General features: G+C 39.5%; 1 protein-coding gene across 3 annotated transcripts in view; it reads left to right on the plus strand.

Moving 5' to 3' along the window:
• Window positions 1-259: 259 nt before the first annotated feature.
• Window positions 260-18,778, plus strand: part of ETAA1 (ETAA1 activator of ATR kinase) — a 61,792-nt gene continuing 43,273 nt past the window's right edge. The window contains exons 1-3 of one of the 3 annotated variants that reach the window (XM_030196368.1): window positions 260-728; window positions 8,212-8,349; window positions 16,218-16,294. In XM_030196368.1, the coding sequence (XP_030052228.1) occupies window positions 455-728; window positions 8,212-8,349; window positions 16,218-16,294 (489 nt within the window). In that variant the 5' untranslated portion in view covers window positions 260-454. Of the gene's footprint in view, window positions 729-8,211; window positions 8,350-16,217; window positions 16,295-18,778 lie in introns of those variants that run through there. The other 2 variants (XM_030196370.1, XM_030196371.1) reach the window with 2 other exon arrangements.

Genomic DNA, 18,778 nt, shown 5'->3' on the forward strand with positions numbered 1-18,778 from the left:
CTGCCTATCCAACTGATGTTATGGACCAACAAGGAGGAACGACAACGTGGATGCAGCAGCTCATCATAAGTCTGCTTGCTTTGTTTTGAGTGTCCAGCAATGACGGCTTTGCGGGGGCGTGGAAACAGAGATTAACCAAATTGGCTTCCTTGCTTACAGTGGACTACACAGGCTCACTTCCATTCCAGTCTATCAAACCTCCTTGAGCTGAAGCTTAGCTACGTAGTACAGCGCGAACGTATGTACCCAGTCCCCCAGACCTCTGTGCTGCCGCCATCTGCCAATCACAGTTATGTCCGGTCTCTCAGCCCACCAATCCGGGGAGGAGTGTGTGCCACTCTGCGAAATGGCGGCTCTCTTGGAAAGCGAAACCGCTTAGTGCGGGTTTGGGGTTTGTAGCTGGTACCTGCTGCTGCTAACTCTCGACCCGGAGAATGCACGGCCGCTCGGGACCATGACTAGCAAGAAGAAACAGAATGGACAGAAATCTCGGATAAAAACGGCCCCGGATGAGGAGGCGAAAAGGCGCGGAGGGGACAATAGAAAGGCGACCCCAGTCAAAACTCCCCGCGGCGACAGCAGCAGCAGCAGCAGCAGCAAACTGAAACGGGGGTTGCGGTCTAGGAAGGAGGATCAACCCCTTTCCCCTCCTTCGGTTTCCTCTACAGGCACCGGCACCTCGGCTGAAGCTCAGGCTGAGGCCTTTGGACCCGAGAGCGACTTCTGCCGTAGGTTATCACTCCTCAAAGCTGGCCTACAACATACTTTCCTAACTGTAAAAGTTTCATAAATATAAGAGGAAGAGCGTAAATTGCCTTCTTAAAAACGTGTCTTCCCCGCACTTACAAAAGTGATGTTATTGAGCAGCGATTCAAAGCAGCTGAGTTAAGACAACTTCTAGGGCTGATTACTATGGAAATAGTTCAGGTGCCTGTATGTGTAAGAACAATTACCCCTAGTGTGAACTTCACCTTCCCTTATAATACCTAGGTAGACTGAGATCAATTGTACTTATTAATTTTGCAACATTTGTATCACACATTTTCCCACCTATTTGCAGGCTCAATGTGGCTTACATAGTACCGTTACGTGGGGGAAACTCGAACTTTTAATCTTAGACCTGCTATTTGCAGATACTAGTAAATTATTTAAAATTCACTTGTTTGCAGTGATGTATCAGTTCCCTTACCTTGCTGAAAAAGCAACGTATAGTTCTCCTTAATTAGGATTTAATTACCACCTTTTTGAAGGAATTTACTTGGCCCCATTGTTCAAAAATAAGCACGGGTGCACCGCTGTAAAAAAAAATAAAGCCAGAACAGAGCAGGCATTAGGGTGCTGAAAGAGAGCGTTTCCCATGATTCTCATGCTTCTCATGATTTTTTCTGCAAAATCTGCTGGTTTTGGTTGTGTTTGGAAGCAAAAGGAAGTCCGTGCAAGCTCTTATGGGCTGGTTGTGAGAAAGCCCACATTGGTGTCTCTTTCCTGTGTCTAAATTAAAGCATCCAAGCTAGCAAAAATGCCACTGGCATCTTTCCTGCGTCTAAATTTAAAGTGGGCATGCTAACAAAAATGCCTGTAGCACGCGTAGGTGTCTGTCTCCTGCATCTAAATATGTGAAAAAGTTTTGAAACGCTTATATTTAAACCACAGAAAACAGACACCAACGTGTACGTCACATTCATGTTACCAGGTGCATATGCACGGGAGCTGAGCTTAGTGCAGAAATTCTGTGCATGCACCAAGCACAATCCTCCCACTGAACTCCCTAATGCTCAATTCAATGAGTTCACCTATAGTTGCATCTCATTAGCGTTGATCATTGGAGCATTATTTTTCTGCACTGTTAAGGCGCTATTTGGAACAGCGCTAGAGTTTTGAGCATCGGGGCTTCAAGGTGTTGTACAGCAAAAATAAGTCAAACATAAGCAATAGATAATTACAGCAGTAAAAATATTCAAACAACACTACCAAGCATGGCATAGTATGCTTCATTGACAGTGTCAACACAATACACAATAAAATATTTCAATAGCCAACATATGGTCTAAGCAAAGATAGAACATATAGAGAGATAAGAGAGTAACAGGAACAAGAAAATAAGGTACTAATTTAAAGAAAGTTGTAAATGAGGTCGGTGTCTAGTTTGGTGATCAGTGGAAGTGCTGAGGAAGAACTTTTTTGGATTTCAGAGCCCATTTTCTAACCCTCCCATTCATGCAGTAGTGGTATTTGCTAGCACTGGGTCTGATTGATTTCAGCTGCTATTCAACTTGACACTTGCTTAAAGCTGTTTCTGTAGGGTCCCCTCATTTGTGTTTGTAACCAGAAGCAAAGATAAAAATACAATAGAAAAAATATATATACTAGGGAAAGGGGATGGGACTTGATATACCTTCTTTCTGTGGTTACAAAGTGGTTTACATATTATATACAGGTACTTATTTTGTACCTGGGGCAGAGTCACAAGTAGCTGCAGCTGGAATTGAACCCAGTTCACCAGGATCAAAGACCACTGCACTAACCACTAGGCTACTCCTCTAAAGACCTGTTGGATAAATATGCCTTCACATTCTTCCCAAAGCAAGACAAATCATTTTTTATTGCAATGGCAAGGAATTCCATAAAGGACTGTCAACACTGTCTTATAGATGAGATTGCAGATCAAGGCCTCCTCCTATATATACCAGTGCCAAAGAGAGAAATTGGAAATGGGTGGGTTTTGAAACATGCTAGAGCCACTTAAACTGGAAACTCAAAATTACAAGATCACTGCTGGTACCAGAAACTAAGTTCAGTTTTTATTGAGAGGTTAAGATCTTATATTTTCCTTCTTTAACTCTTTAGATCTTCTCCGTGAGAGCTTTCAAAATTTTTTTATATTTTTGGTTCAGCTATTTCTAGCTCATTTCCTGATATAAAGATTCCTGCTGTATTACAAAGGCATTTTTTTAATGCATTAGTTTTTACCCATTAACATACCTTATGTAGTTGAATACGAAATATACAGACCATGAGAGAAATTGGGAATTTTGGCCTATCATGATTTTGTTTAGCTGTAGTCAACTTCATTTACCTCTACTATTACGTTATGTTACTATCACATCCCACATCTACCCTAAAAAGTTCTATGCAGATTACAAATAAAGGGCTCCTTTTACAAAGTCACACTAACGATTCCTGCACGGCAAATGTGACAAAGCCCATTCAATTCCTATGGGCTTCCTCACATTTGTCATGCCAGAATCGCTAGAGCGGCTTTGTAAAAAGAGCCCAAAGAGAATAGGCATACCTAGAAAAGAACATAATGTGTAATCATAATATAGTCAGTAAATACTTTTTGAACAGGGATGGTTTAACGGCCTTCCTATATAACAGGTAGCTTGTTAATTGTCTATTTCTAATGGTAAAAGATTCCATATTTAAGCAGCTTGGTTTAAAAAGAATAAGGTAACTAATCATTTAGATCAAAATATCCCTCGGGTTCAAAAAGTGTAAATCTAGTTTCTTCTGCATATCTCAAGTGGTTATATTTTGAGGTAGAAGCAATATATTCGATATTGTGGAGCTCTGCCGTGAAAAAATTTCAAAACCATGGTATGTAGTTAAGTAAAATCCTGGCTTTATCCGGTAGGCAATGCAGCTGTATTAAGAGAAGGGAAACACACTCTCTGATTGGTGGACCGCAAAAATTAATTGGGCTGATACATTTGATAAGATCTGTAGTTTCTGAAGTAGATATTTATATCCCCCTAAGTGTATTATATTACAATAATCAAGCTGGGATAACAATAAAGATTGCACTACCAGTCTAAACAATTCTGGTTGCAAATAATTTCTTACTCCCCCCCGTATACAAAGCCGCACTGGTAGCTGCAATGCGCTAATGCTGTCACAGCCCATTCAGAGTGAATGGGCTGTGTTGGCATTAGCATGCCGGCAGCCACTAGCGCGTTTTTGTAAACAGAGGGGTTAGTCTTACTAGTTTCCACAATGTTAAAAATGTACTTTTAATTAAAATATTTTTGTGGTTTCATGATTAATTCACAATATAAGTGAACTCTGCAAACTCATGCTATGAATAGCTTAAAATTCTATTTTGTAGTGGAATAGAATCATTTTACCTATGATAAAATAATTTGCATGTACTGCTTAATAAAGAAAATGATTGTTCTCGGTTTCCTCAAAGTGCAAATTATGACCATTGTCATTTTGGCTGGATGTTTTGCATTAAGAAAAAGACATACAGAAAGCTGGCTTCAAATGTGCACTACTCACCAGCAGCAGTTTGTACATCAAATGCCATGCTGGGTCAGATCAATGGTCTATCACGTCCTACATACTGTTTTTAACTGTGGTCAGTCTGAGTTATTTGCAACTACCCAGCAACTGTCAGTATAAATGTCTGTTCTATGTTGCTGTTTTCTCAAAGTAAGAGGTGGCAAGTCTGGTTAATACATTTTTTATGGGCCCGTCTTTCAAAAACCTGCCCAAACTTTTTTTTTAGTTCAGCTGTATTAACCGCAACTAAATTTTCTGGCAATAAATTCTATTGCTTAATTGTTGCTTTGACTGAAAATATTTCTTTATTGGGATTTATTAACTACCTTTATGAAGAGATTCACCCAATTTGAAACCTGCTTTTAGTTAATTTCATGGATAGCATGGAGGAGTAGTCTAGTGGTTACTGTAACAGACTTTGATCCTAGGGAACTGAGTTCAATTCCCACTGTAACTCCTTGTGACTCTGGGCAAGTCACTTAATCCTCCATTGCCCCAGGTACAAAATAAGTACCTGTATGTAATATGTAAACTGTTTTAGTTGTAACCACAGAAAAGCAGTATATAAAGTCCCATCCACTTTCTCTTTCCTTTCCCCTCCCCTATTAACTTGTTCCATGTTGCACATCATTTTATTTACTCTTCTATGCCATTGAAGTCATCTCTTCTGCAAGCTGAAGTGCCATAAACAGTTTAGCCTTTTTTCATAAAGGAGCCAGTCCATACCTATATTAATTTTTATCGTCCGCCTCCGTACTTTCTGTTGTTCTGCTGTTTTTCTTTTGTGTTGTGGTTCTTTCACCATTTCCACAATCTGCAATGGAAAACCACCACACTTGCTCGGCAGAATTTGATTCACCAAGAAATAAGTGAATAGACATTATAGGGACATTTTCAATATCATGTCTAAATTGGATGTTTTGCTCAAAGTGTCCAAAAATCAAGTGGCAAACGTACCAGTTTTCAAACGGAAAACATCTATCTTTTTATTTCAAAAATGGCCATTTCTTAGATGTTTTGTGCTCAGTGTGTTTTTCTTTTGTGACCATTAAAAAAAAAAATCCAAAGGAAAAATGCACAAAAACAAGCCATTAGGATGTGTGTGGGCCAGCATTCTTAGTAGACTGGCCACACAGACATCCTAATGGGGCATTAGTGGGTGCTGCTGTGTATTTCACATAAAAGGTTCCAGGTACACCTCTCACTGTTACCTCATTATAATATATTGGGGAGCCCTCAAAACCCAACAAAAACCTACTGTACCCAACTATACACCACTACAATAGCCCTTATGTTTGCAGGTGTCACCTATATGTGGGTACAGTAGGTTTTGGTGGGTTTTGTAGGGCTGACACATTACACCACAAGTATGACAGAGTGAGATATAGGCCTGGTCGGTACAGTGCACTGTACCGACCACTAGGCTACTCCAAGGTCCTGCTTGCTGCTTTAATAGGACTGGCTATAACATCTAATGCTGTCACAGAGGTTGGTATGTACTGTTTTTTCACCTTTTTGGGGATGGGAGGGGTCAGTGACCACTGGGGGAGTAAAAGGGGTCATGCCTTGATCCTTCCACTGGTCATCTGGACATTTACGGCACCTTGTGACTTAGTCATGATTGAAACAGGTCTAGACTAGAAGGTCTAACTTTTAGCTCTGGGTGTTTTTGCTTTGTTCCATTTTGATAGAAAAATTCCAAATTTGGGGAACGCCCAAATCCTGCCCATGACATGCCCCCTTGTGATTTGTATCCACTACAGACGAACTGCATAGAAAAAGTCTTTAAAATGTGTTTCGAAAATAGTGATTTGGACATTTTGGACAAAAAAGTCCATCTGCCGCTCTGTGCTGCTTTTTGGATGCTTTTCTGTTTTGAAAATGAGCCCTTATATATATATTGACCAGCGCTTGCAACATTCACACCACGCTGGTATCATAGCTGCCTTTTAAAAGAAGGACATGAAAACTGTGCCCATTGTGTCTGTCCTGAAAATAACATTCCCCCTCCCCGGAAAGTTGATATTGAGTTTGTTTGAAGATTGTCCAAAATGTATGTTCAGCTGAATAGCATATTGCAAATATTGGCGTATATTGAGTGTATTAATGAGGTTTGTTGTTTTTTTTAAGTAACCTAATAAAACTCTCTTAAAATTTGGCATTACATCATTTCATATTACATTGGCTTTGATTGCATGCTTTTGTATCAAAATACATAACGCATGGTGTATATATAACAGAAAAACAACATATTTCCATGAAATGTAAAAAAATTGGCACTATTATATATGGAAAATAGGGCTAGAAGTTAGATGAAGCCTGTTTGTATTGTACTTTGCCCTTTTTACTGTTTATTTTCCAGATCTAAACATTTAGAGAAGTATTTGCTAACTTTTACAGGAGTTGTGGAAAGCAATTACCATCCACTTTCATAAAGCTTATTTCCTTTTGCTTTTATTTCAGTAATACTTTTAATTTGTGTTTCTTGTATGCTTGAATCAGGGGTTAAATTTTATAGAGTGAATCAGACTTTATTTATAAGCCCTGATTCTGTTGTGAAATTTCTTCAGGAAAAGGTTTTGACAGGCCAAGTTGTAGAACTTTTGCTGCAATTTAGTTTTACTACTAAACATAATAGCCCTGCATGAGAAGTACTGACCAGGTCCGAGTCTTCTGAGATCTCATAGCATTATAGCTAAGTACAGTATTTCCCCTATTGTAGCCTTAACCAGGAAAGGAGAGTTTAGGGATGGGGGGGCAGGTGTTGGATTGAGTATTGGTTTGATTAGGTGTAAAGTTGAAAGATGGTAACTCCTCCAGTAGCCTTGTAGCAGAGGTAGTGGAAGCAATTAGGGGCCATTTTACAAAAGGCGTGGTAGGCTCTATGCGCTTGCCAAAACGAGACTACTGCCAGGCTAGTGCTCCCCCTGGCGGTAATTTCAGATTTGGCGCGTGCCCATAATGCTGGGGCAAATTATTTTTTTATTTCCTACATCACATTTTCGGTGTTAATCAGCAGCTAATTGTTTTTATTTCCTACCGCACATTTTCAGCGTTAATCAGCAGTTGACACGTACCAACCAGTCACCGCGCATGAGCCCATACTACTAGATCAATGGGTGGCGGTAAGGTCTCAGGCCAAAAATGGACACTTGCTGGTTTCAGTTTTAACACATTAATTTTCCAGCCCCCTTAAAAAAAGGCCCTTTTACCTAGACACGGTAAAAAAATGGCCCAGCGCACGCCCAAAAGACACACTCGCACTACTGCAGGCCACTTTTTACCATGGCTTAGTAAGAGGAGCACTCTTCTTTCTCGTTTTCCCTTCCTTGCTATCCCTTTCTTTCTTATACTTCTAAGAAATTGATTGTTTGCTGAATTGATGTATGTTTTTACAGACTGTTGTAAACCATATTGAGCCTGCCCATGGGTGGGAAATTGTGGGATATAAATGCTATAAATAAATAAAATATATTGACCATGTTAGGGACAAGGCAGAGTGATAATAAAAGAGTTTAATCACATGAGAAGAGGGTAGTTGGTGTTTAGTTGCATATGCATTTTCCCAAATTAGATGACTGCCAACTGGACTGTCTGGATAAATCATTGTGCTCTTTATCTGCCATCCTTTGCTTTGTTACTGTGTGATAAGACAGCGAACTTTGGAAATTGTATAAGGGGCTGAGGTCAGTGCAGAAAGCTTATCAAAACCTAATATTAAAGATCTTTAGGGGGGAAACAATCAGAGGAAAGAAATACCAAAAACTTATTTTAGAAATAAAATTACTACTTCTTGTTTTTAGAATTGTATAGCCTCCAAGGGACATATGATAAAATCTATCAAATATATATATTTTTTTCTTGTATGAAACAAAATGTACCTGTGGACCACAGTTTTTGTGTTGCTAATTGTCTCTGTTGTCCACATAGAAGTGCATTCATATAAGACTCCAAAACGACTTTCAAAAAGAGACCAGTTGCTGTCTGCCTTCAGCTCCCCTTCCAGTGATGCAGAACTACAGGAGGAAATCTTTTGGGATCCGCAGTCACCAACGTCGTATGCACTGGGTAATGTGTAAATACAGTGTGCTGTTTAAGCAATAGCAATATTCAGACACATTTGGCCTAACAGTTTAATGCCAGCTTTTTTTTTTGTTTGTTTTGGTTATGCTAAATGTAAACACATTTATTTATTGTTGGGCTTGATGTGTTTTCAGCATATCAGCTAACACTGCTGTCCGTCTTCAAGTATGCCACTTCACTTGTATGCCTGCTCTCCACCCCTCCACAAATGTGCACAGTGAACTGAAGTTTCACAGCTTAACCCAATTTATGGAGTTTGTCATTTTTATTATTTCATGTTTAATTTTCTGTTTGTTATTGTCAATGGTTATAATTTTTTTTCATTAGTAGATATTTCACATATACATTTTATATATTTGTATAAAAATGTGTGAACTGCAAATACGTTTTGTCCTGGCCATATGCTAATGATAAGGATCTGTCTTTAGTAAATCATTCATTTCCTTTTCATCCATACCAGACCAGTCCAGATAATGGGTTGAGTATACCGGCGGTTGGAGACAGAAAAAAAAGTTTTCCAGATAATTCACCCTTAAAGGATATTGTGCAGCCTAGCATGTTCAATATTTTCTCTGTCCTCAAGCAGATGGTGGACGGATCATGCAGCTCTCTGAGACCTGGTGGAAGTAGGATAACCAGTGGGACACTGTCATACCGGGGTACAAATTATATTGTAGTGATAGGGTGGATCGAATTGGTGGAGGGGTAGCGTATTTTAAGGAGAGCCTTGAATCAAATAGATGATTCTGCAGGAAACAAAACACATCTTGGAATCACTATGGATTGAAATTCCATGTGTAAAGGGGAAAAGGATAATGATAGGAGTGTACTACCGTCCGCCTGGCCAGGATGAACAGACAGATGCAGAAATGTTAAAGGAAATTAGGGACGCAAACAAACTGGGCAACACAATAATAATGGGTGATTTCAATTACCCCAATATTGACTGGGTAACTGTAACAGGGCACGCTAGGGAGGTAAAATTCCTTGACGAAATCAAGGACTGCTTTATGGAGCAGCTGTTACAGGAGCCGACGAGAGAAGGAAAAATTTCTAGACCTAGTCCTTAGTGGAGCACATGATCTGGTGTGGGAGGTAATGGTGCTGGTGCCGCTTGATAACAGTGATCATAATATTATTAGCTTTGAAGTAAATATACATAGGAAATCAAATACATTAGCGTTTAACTTTAAAAAAGGAGTCTATGATAAAAATGAGAGGAACAGTGAAAAAAAATTAGAGGAGCGGCTGCGAGGGTCAAATATTTACCTCGGGCGTGGGTGCTGTTCAAAAACACCATCCAGGAAGCTCAGGCCAAATATATTCCGCTTATTAAAAAAAAGAGGACGAAAGACCAAACGACAGCCGGCATGGTTAAAAAGTGAGGTGAAGAAAGCTATTAGAGCTAAAAGAAAATCCTTTAGAAAATGAGGATGTTATAATGCCTTTGTATCGCTCCATGGTGCGACCGCACCTCGAATATTGTGTTCAATTCTGGTCGCCACACCTCAAAAAAGTTATAGTGGAATTAGAAAAGGTGCAGAGAAGGGCGACGAAAATGATAAAGGGGATGGGACGACTTCCCTATGAGGAAAGGCTACAGCGGCTAGGGCTCTTCAGCTTGGAGAAAAGGTGGCTGAGGGGAGATATGATAGAGGACTATAAAATAATGAGTGGAGTTGAACAGGTAGATGTGAAGCGTCTGTTCATGCTTTCCAAAAATACTAGGACTAGGGGGCATGCGATGAAGCTACAATGTAGTAAATTTAAAACGAATCGGAGAAAATTTTTCTTCACTCAACGTGTAATGAAACCTGAATTCGTTGCTAGAGAATGTGGTAAAGGCGATTAACTTAGCGGAGTTTAAAAAAGGTTTGGGCAGCTACCGAAAGAAAAAGTCCATAGACCATTATTAAATGGACTTGGGGAAAATCCACTATTTCTGGGATAAGCAGTATAAAATGTTTTGTACATTTTTGGGATCTTGCCGGGTATTTGTGACCTGGATTGGCCACTGTTGGAGACAGGATGCTGGGCTCGATGGACCTTTGGTCTTTCCCAGTATGGCAATACTTATGTACTTATGACTGAAAATAATAAGAAACAGCATAAGGAATTTAAAGTCAAATGCAAAGCATTGATAAAGGCTAAGAGGGACTTCGAAAAAAGATTGCATTGGAGATAAAAACACATAGTAAAAAGTTTTTTAGGTATATTAAAAGCAAGAAGCCGGCAAAAGAATTGGTTGGACCACTAGATGACCGAGGAATAAAAGGGGCGATCAAAGAAGACAAAGCCGTAGCAGAGAGATTAAATGAATTCTTTGCTTTGATCTTCACCGAGGAAGATTTGGGAGAGATACCAGTGCCAGAAATGGTATTCGAAGCTGACGAGACGGAGAAACTGATTGAGTTCTCTATAAACCTGGAGGTTGTAATGGGGCAGTTCTACAAATTGAAGAGTAGAAAATCTGGACCGGATGGTATTCATCCCAGAGTACTGATAGAACTGAAAAATGAACTTACGGAGCTATTGTTAGTAATATGTAATTTATCATTAAGATCGGACGTGGTACCTGAAGATTGGAGGGTAGCCAATGTAACGTTGATTTTTTAGTTTTTGCATATTTATTGAAATTTTTAACATTTACATTCACATATAAATGTCTAAGAAATAACCGTTAGTACAAACAGTGGTAATACAATGTAAGCAATTTCCTTTTAATTTGTCCACAACTAGGACCAAGTACCAGGCAAATAAATTTAATGACAAAAAGAAAAAAATGTCTTAAAAGCAAGGAGGAACTAAGAGTACTCGCAATCAACCTATAGCGTTAAATTGTGGGAGTATGCAAAGCTTCCCTATCAGTTTCTTTGGAAATATTAAATTGCAACAAATTTTGGGAATCAAAGAAAATATAATTATTAGTTTCTAGGGACACTAAACATCTACAAGGAAATTTTAATGTAAACAAAGCTCCTAAATTAATTACTCTTTGTTTAAGCGCCGAGAATTCTCTTCTGGAAAAACTTGAATTTTATTTCCCAGAAAAAGTGCATTAGTATGGCGGAAATAAGCTCGAAAAATATTGTTTCTGTCTGGTTCCGAAGCCAATTTTTAAAAAAGGTTCCAGAGTAGATCCGGGAAATTATAGACCGGTGAGTCTGACGTCGGTGCCAGGCATAATGGTAGAGACTATTTTATAAAGAACAAAATTACAGAGCATATTCAAAAGCATGGATTAATGAGACAAAGTCAACATGGATTTAGTGAAGGGAAATCTTGTTTCACCAATCTATTACATTTCTTTGAAGGGTTGAACAAACGTGGATAAAGTTGAGCCGGTTGATATTGTGTATCTGGATTTTCAGAAGACGTTTGACAAAGTACCTCATGAAAGACTCCAGAGGAAATTGGAGAGTCAGAATAGGAGGTGGTGACCTGTTGTGGGTAAAAAACTGGTTAAAAGATAGAAAACAGAGTAGGGTTAAATGGTCAGTATTCTCAATGGAGAAGGGAAGTTAGTGGGGTTCCCCAGGGTTCTGTGCTGGGACCGCTGCTTTTTAACATATTTATAAATGACCTAGAGATGGGAGTAACTAGTGAGGTAATTAAATTTGCTGATGACACAGAGTTATTTAGAGTTGTTAAATCGCGGAAGGATTGTGAAAAATTACAAGATGACCTTATGAGACTGGGTGACTGGGTGTCTAAATGGCAGATGATGTTTAATGTGAGCAAGTGCAAAGTGATGCATGTTGGAAAGAGGAACCCGAATTATAGCTACGTCATGCAAGGTTCCACGTTATGAGTCACGGACCAAGAAAGGGATCTAGGTATCATTGATGATACGTTGAAACCTTCTGCTCAGTGTGCTGCTGCAGCTAAGAAAGCAAATAGAATGTTAAGTATTATTAGAAAAGGAATGGAAAACAAAAACGAGGACGTTATAATGCCTTTGTATCGCTCCATGGTGTTACCGCACCTCGAATATTATGTTCAATTCTGGTTGCTGCATCTCAAAAAAGATATAGTGGAATTAGAAAAGGTGCAGAGAAGGACGATGAAAATGATAGGGGATGGGATGACTTCCCTATGAGGAAATACTAAAGAGGCTAGAGCTGTTCAGCTTGGAGAAAAGGTGGCTGAGGGGATATATGATAGAGGTCTATAAAATAATGAGTGGAGTTGAACGGGTAGACGTGAAACGTCTGTTTACGCTTTCCAAAAATACTAGAACTAGGGGGCATGCGCTGAAGCTACAAAGTAGTTAATTTAAAATTAATCCGAGAAAATGTTTCTTCACTCAATATGTAATTCAACTCTGGAATTCGTTGCCAGAAAATGTGGTAAAGGCGATTAGCTTAGCAGAGTTTAAAAAAGGTTTGGATGGCTTCCTAAAGGAAAAGTGCATATTACATTGGACTTGGGGAAAATCCACTATTTCTGGGATAAGCAGTATAAAATGTTCTGCACTTTTTTGGGATCTTGTCAGGTATTTGTGACCTGGATTGGCCACTGTTGGAGACAGGATGCTGGACTTGATGGACCTTTGGTCTGTCCCAGTATGACAATAATGTACTTGTGTTGTAGCTCCTGTGCTTTCTGGTTCCATGTGGAAGTTGAGCAGGGGGTAATGCTGGTCAAATATGCTCGTTTTGTTTTCTGATGAATTTATCTGAGCCTGGATGACACTCAGTGAGGCTGAGTCCCTCATCCCCAGCAAGTGTGATACTCAGTAGTGCCGGGTTCCTGCCCCACCCCCCACCTCCTTCTCTGTGCTATGGCTGAAAGGAGTCAATAAGACAGAAGAAGCTTCTTCTAAATTTGGTGTGTTGGATAGTCTACAGATTAGCAAGTATACAAACCTTTGTTTCTGTCTCTCGCTGAAGTAAGCCGGTCTTTTTTACTTTTGCTAAGCTTTTCTGCTGTTTCATTCCCTTTGGCCAGAATTTCAATATTTTCAGTCTGTCGTCCAATGGCGGGAATTATTTGCTCAGTACTCCTCAGGATCTTCCTTTTGGGCACACTTTTTTCTTATTCACCCTTTCAGGCCTTCTCTGATTTTTTTTTTTTTTAGGCTAAATTTTGCTAGAGTATTTTCGGTGTTGTGTTCTCCATGCAGCTCCATGCCTTTCTCTGACAACATCTTCCTTGCCACGGTGGTAAGCACAGTTTTGGGAATGAATGGCCTGCATGATTCTAATCGGCTGTGGATCTTCTGATATGTCAGTTGGGGACCCCCCCCCCCCCCCCCCCCCCCCCTCCCGTCCTCTGTTTCTCTTCCCGGCATATTACTGAGCTTCTTTATTTCCAGTTGGACTCCCTTGAGAATTCAAGTCAGAAACTGTTTTGTGAGCTGTGGAGATCGTTAGCTTCTTGTCTGTTCCACGCCATAAAAAATAAAGTTTGTTGGTGGACTTTTATCTGGCAACTGAAGGATATGTGCATTCTTATATTTTTCTCTGCTGCCATTCATTAGTTTTCATATTTTATGTTGCTTAATAATTCCCATAATGGTTCTTCTTTAACTTCTGTGGTGGTCTGCCGCCATGTAGCAGTTTAGCTGCTGCTGGTGCTGCATGTTTCCAGTGACCTCACCCCCAACGGCTTTGCCTCCTGTCCTACTTAGTAACATGGGGCTGTGCTGAAGAGGTAGCCTCTGGGGCTAGATACAATTTCAACCCCTTTAGAAGTAAAGGTGAATATTGAGATCTTTGAGAAAGGGTCCTGTTAAGATTCTAGGGTCATAACTAACTATTCTTTCATCCTATGCAGCATTAAATGAAGTGCTCCCCCAAAACATGTCAATGCAGATGGAATAATAATTACAGTAATATCTGGAAAAGAGAATACTTTAGATTTGCTTCTTTATCTTTTGCATCTGTATCTTGTGATCTTGAACAAGTCAAGATCCCTATTTATTAAAGTATAGTAATACTGTATTTACCATACATTAATGGTCAGATCTCTGTTGACTTTTGGGAATGTCCCAGCAGTTTCCCATTCAGTTAATACAGAGGGATTGCAATTACTGTGCTTTTAACTGTACTGCAGATAATGTGATGCAGTTAGTTGCACCTGTTCAGATGACAATTAACGTCATTTCATTTATTGCACTTTGCAGATGCTACTACCATTCACCCTATAGCAACTTACAAAAACATCTACTCACAATACACTATAAATACATAAAGATTATAGCATACCCTGGCTTTAACTTCTCCATTGTAACATGATGTACATAAGTAATGCCACACTGGAAAAAGACCAAGGGTCCATCGAGCCCAGCATCCTGTCCATGACAGTGGCCAATCCAGGCCAAGGGCACCTGGCGAGCTTCCCAAACATACAAACATTCTATACATGTTATTCCTGGAATTGTGGATTTTTCCCAAGTCCATTTAGTAGTGGTTTATGGACTTGTCCTTTAGGAAACAGTCTAACCCCTTTTTAAACTCTGCTAAGCTAACCGCCTTCACCACTTTCTCTGGCAACGAATTCCAGAGTTTATGCGTTGGGTGAAGAAAACATTTCTTTGATTTGTTTTAAATTTACTACACTGTAGTTTCATCGCATGCCCCCTAGTCCTAGTATTTTTGGAAAGTGTGAACAGACGCTTCACATCCATCTGTTCCACTCCACTCATTATTTTATATACCTCTATCATGTCTCCCCTCAGCCATCTCTTCTCCAAGGAGTAAAGCCCTAGCCTCCTTAGTCTTTCTTCATAGGGAAGTCGTCCCATCCCCGCTGTCATTTTAGTCGCCCTTCGCTGCACCTTTTCCAATTCTACTATATCTTTCTTGAGATGCGGCGACCAGAATTGAACACAATACTCAAGGTGCGGTCGCACCATGGAGCGATACAACGGCGTTATAACATCCTGACACCTGTTTGCCATACCTTTCCTAATAATACCCAACATTCTATTCGCTTTCCTAGCCACAGCAGCACACTGAGCAGAAGGTTTCAGTGTATTATCGACGACGACACCCAGATCCCTTTCTTGGTCCGTAACTCCTAACGTGGAACCTTGCATGACGTAGCTATAATTTGGGTTCTTTTTTCCCCACATGCATCACCTTGCAATTGCGCACATTAAACGTCATCTGCCATTTAGCCACCCAGTCTCCCAGTCTTGTAAAGTCCTTCTGTAATTTTTCATAATCCTGTCGCGAGTTAACGTCTTTGAATAACTTTGTGTCATCAGCAAATTTAATTACCTCGCTTATTACTCCCATCGCGAAATCGTTTATAAATATATTAAAAAACAGCGGTCCTAGCACAGACCCCTGAGGAACCCCACTAACTACCCTTCTCCATTGTGAATACTGCCCATTTAACCCCACTCTCTGTTTCCTATCCTTCAACCAGTTTTTAATTCACAATAAAACATTTCCTCCTGTCCCATGACCCTCCAATTTCCTCTGTAGCCTTTCATGAGGTACCTTGTCAAACACCTTTTGAAAATCCAGATACACAATATCAACTTTCTTCCCTTTGTCCACATGTTTGTTTACTCCTTCAAAGAATTGAAGTAAATTGGTCAGTGCAGTGATTACATTTGCATTAACTGGCAGACGCGGTCCTTGCCCATCCTATGCCCCTTTTGTATTTCTTTAAGTAGCCACCTAGATAATATGCTATATTGTATAGGAATTTGCACTTGTATTTTATTTTGTTGTAAACTTCCATACATTACATCACTATATAAGTGCCAAAATACAAGTAGTAATAGTAATTATTGCTTCATTAGCTTTGGCAATATCGCTCTACTGTAATTAAGCTTAATGCAAATGATATGCTTTATTATTCCAATTTTATATCAGCTTTTTTTCCCCCACTCCCAGGAAATGAAAAAAGGAAACGAGTTGGCAGAAAATGTACTGTTGAAATTTCAGAGATTGTTAATCGTATTCCTCCTCAGGTAAGCATTAAGACTTCTGCAGAAACCATGACAAAAGGGGGTGTTATGACAGAGCCTGATTCATATCCAACAATAAAAGCATTCATTTATACAGCTCCCTAGGACATACATGAAATTTATGCTTGGTGGTCGTTTCTATACAGTTAAGTGACCCCAGACACCAAATTGACAGTGTGTTATATTGTTTTTATTGAACTTTGACTAAAAAGGCTAAATTTAAAGGGTGTTAACAAATGGGCCATTAGCACTATAATCCTATTAAAAAAAAAACACACACACACATATTACCTCTGTATATTTAAAGCTTGTGTTATTTAGAAATGGCTTGTCAATAAATTGTAATATTTTTGTTTTGATCAAAATGGAAGTCATTGTGGAATCTAACAGGAGGAGAGTGAAAATGGGAGCTGAATGTTTTGAGGGGCTTTTTTAAAATGTCTAAATACACCTGGCTTCATTTTATTAGTTGCAGAGAATGCCATCTTATATATTTAAGCAACCCTTAGGCTGTTTTTCAATTGTTTTATTAGTGGAAGAGAGAAAAAAAGGAGATGCACTTTTTAAAATGCAGTTGTTGGATGCACTGTTCTAAGAGTAAGCCTCTGAGTTCAAAGCATGTGTTTTTTCAATACTCTGAAAATTGAGCACAGAATACTGAAAAACATTTTTAGTGGCTAATCATTGACCATTACTGTACTTGCTAAATTTAGATTTTGTTTAGATGATTATTTTTCCTGCAGGTGATAACACTTGTAGACATGCCCTGATAAATTATACAACCATAAAAAACATACATATTTCAGTATCTTATGCAGAAATCAAAAATCCAGACTTGGTTTTCTTGTGTTTCCTAGAAAATTACCTATGGAGAATTTATCCTCCTTGATTTTATAAGAATCTAAAGGTCATAAATAGAAACTCATATCCGGGAAGGGGTAGGTTTTAACAGAGGGCATGCAGGGGAAAGATGCACAGAGAATACCATGTAACATACTCGAATGCCTTATTTGGCAGCTTGACCCTTAGTGATAGTACTAAAACACTACCGCTAGGTGTGAACGTGCCATTTTGAACGCCAGGTGCTCAGTTGAGCATGAGGTACTGGAGATCAGTCCAATTACCAGCTAGACAGTAGGAAAAACCCCCGGTTTCAGGGAGGAGACTGAGGCAATGAGGTCAAGGGAGGGGTAGCGGAGTTATGGATTCGATATTGGGAGAGTGGGCCAGGGATGAAGATGTATGGTTCAGGGGTTGGACGTGGGAGCAGCAATGCAAATTTATATTTAGTGTGAGAGTCACTGAGTTGTGGTATCTTTTAGTACTGCAGGTCAGTGACTCCTGGAGTAAAATCCCTACACAGCGCGGACAACCCCACTATTATCAACACCCCAGATTACACCCTCCCTATCTCAGACAGCCTGAAAATCCTTGGCGTTACAATGGACCGCAACTTAACACTAGAGAGCCAAGTGACATCCACAACAATGTTCCGCTCAATGTGGAAACTCAAACGTGTGAGACAATTCTTCCCGAGGGGAACATTTCGCAACCTGATACAATCAATGGTACTAAGCCATGTAGACTACTGCAATGGAATTTATGCGGGATGCAAAGAACAAACCTTAAAGAAACTTCAGACCACTCAAAACACGGCAGCTAGGCTTATCTTCAGAAAAACATGATTTGAAAGTGCAAAACCCTTTCGCGAAAAACTATACTGGCTCCCAATCAAAGAACGCATTGCTTTCAAAATCTGCACTCTGGTTCACAAGATTATCTACGGTGAAGCTGCGGGGTACATGACAGACTTGATCGACCTACCAACTAGAAACACATCCAAATCAACACGAACGTACCTAAATCTGCACTACCCAAGCTGCAAAGAACTCAAGCCCTGGGGAATCGCCCTTGAATCTTGGAGTTATGAAACCAGCTACCGTCACGATGGATTCTATATGGGAAGCAATCCAAAGATTGAATACCAGCTTGCAGCAAATTTCAGGTACTTTGTCTGGTGCTGTGGTAGACATAAAGAGGTTACAATCTGATTTACAACTGAAAAATGCAGAACAAACTATAAAAATGGAGAATTTTGACAAAGAAGTGAAAACAATTCCTCAATAAATGTTCTAATGAGAGATAGTAATTTCCAACAACGCAAAACGGAATATTTAGAAAATCAAATGAGGGCTAACAATTTACGTTTCCTTAATTTTCCTAAAAGCCCATTGGTTCCAGCAATCGACATGCTTAAGAAATACCTTAATGAAGTATTAGGAATACCCCCTGAGATGTACCCTCCGATTACTCGAGCAATGTATATTTCTGGAGCACAAGGGAAATCATTGCCTGTTAACTCTCAAGATGATCTGAATATAACAGAACTCTTAGAATCCTCATCAGAGACTATAACAGAAAGAACTACGCTATTGGTTACTTTTGCTCTGCAATTAGATCGTAACAATATTTTTAAACTCTTTTTCC

Source organism: Microcaecilia unicolor, chromosome 3 (assembly GCF_901765095.1).
Source record: "Microcaecilia unicolor chromosome 3, aMicUni1.1, whole genome shotgun sequence".
Taxonomy (NCBI): domain Eukaryota; kingdom Metazoa; phylum Chordata; class Amphibia; order Gymnophiona; family Siphonopidae; genus Microcaecilia; species Microcaecilia unicolor.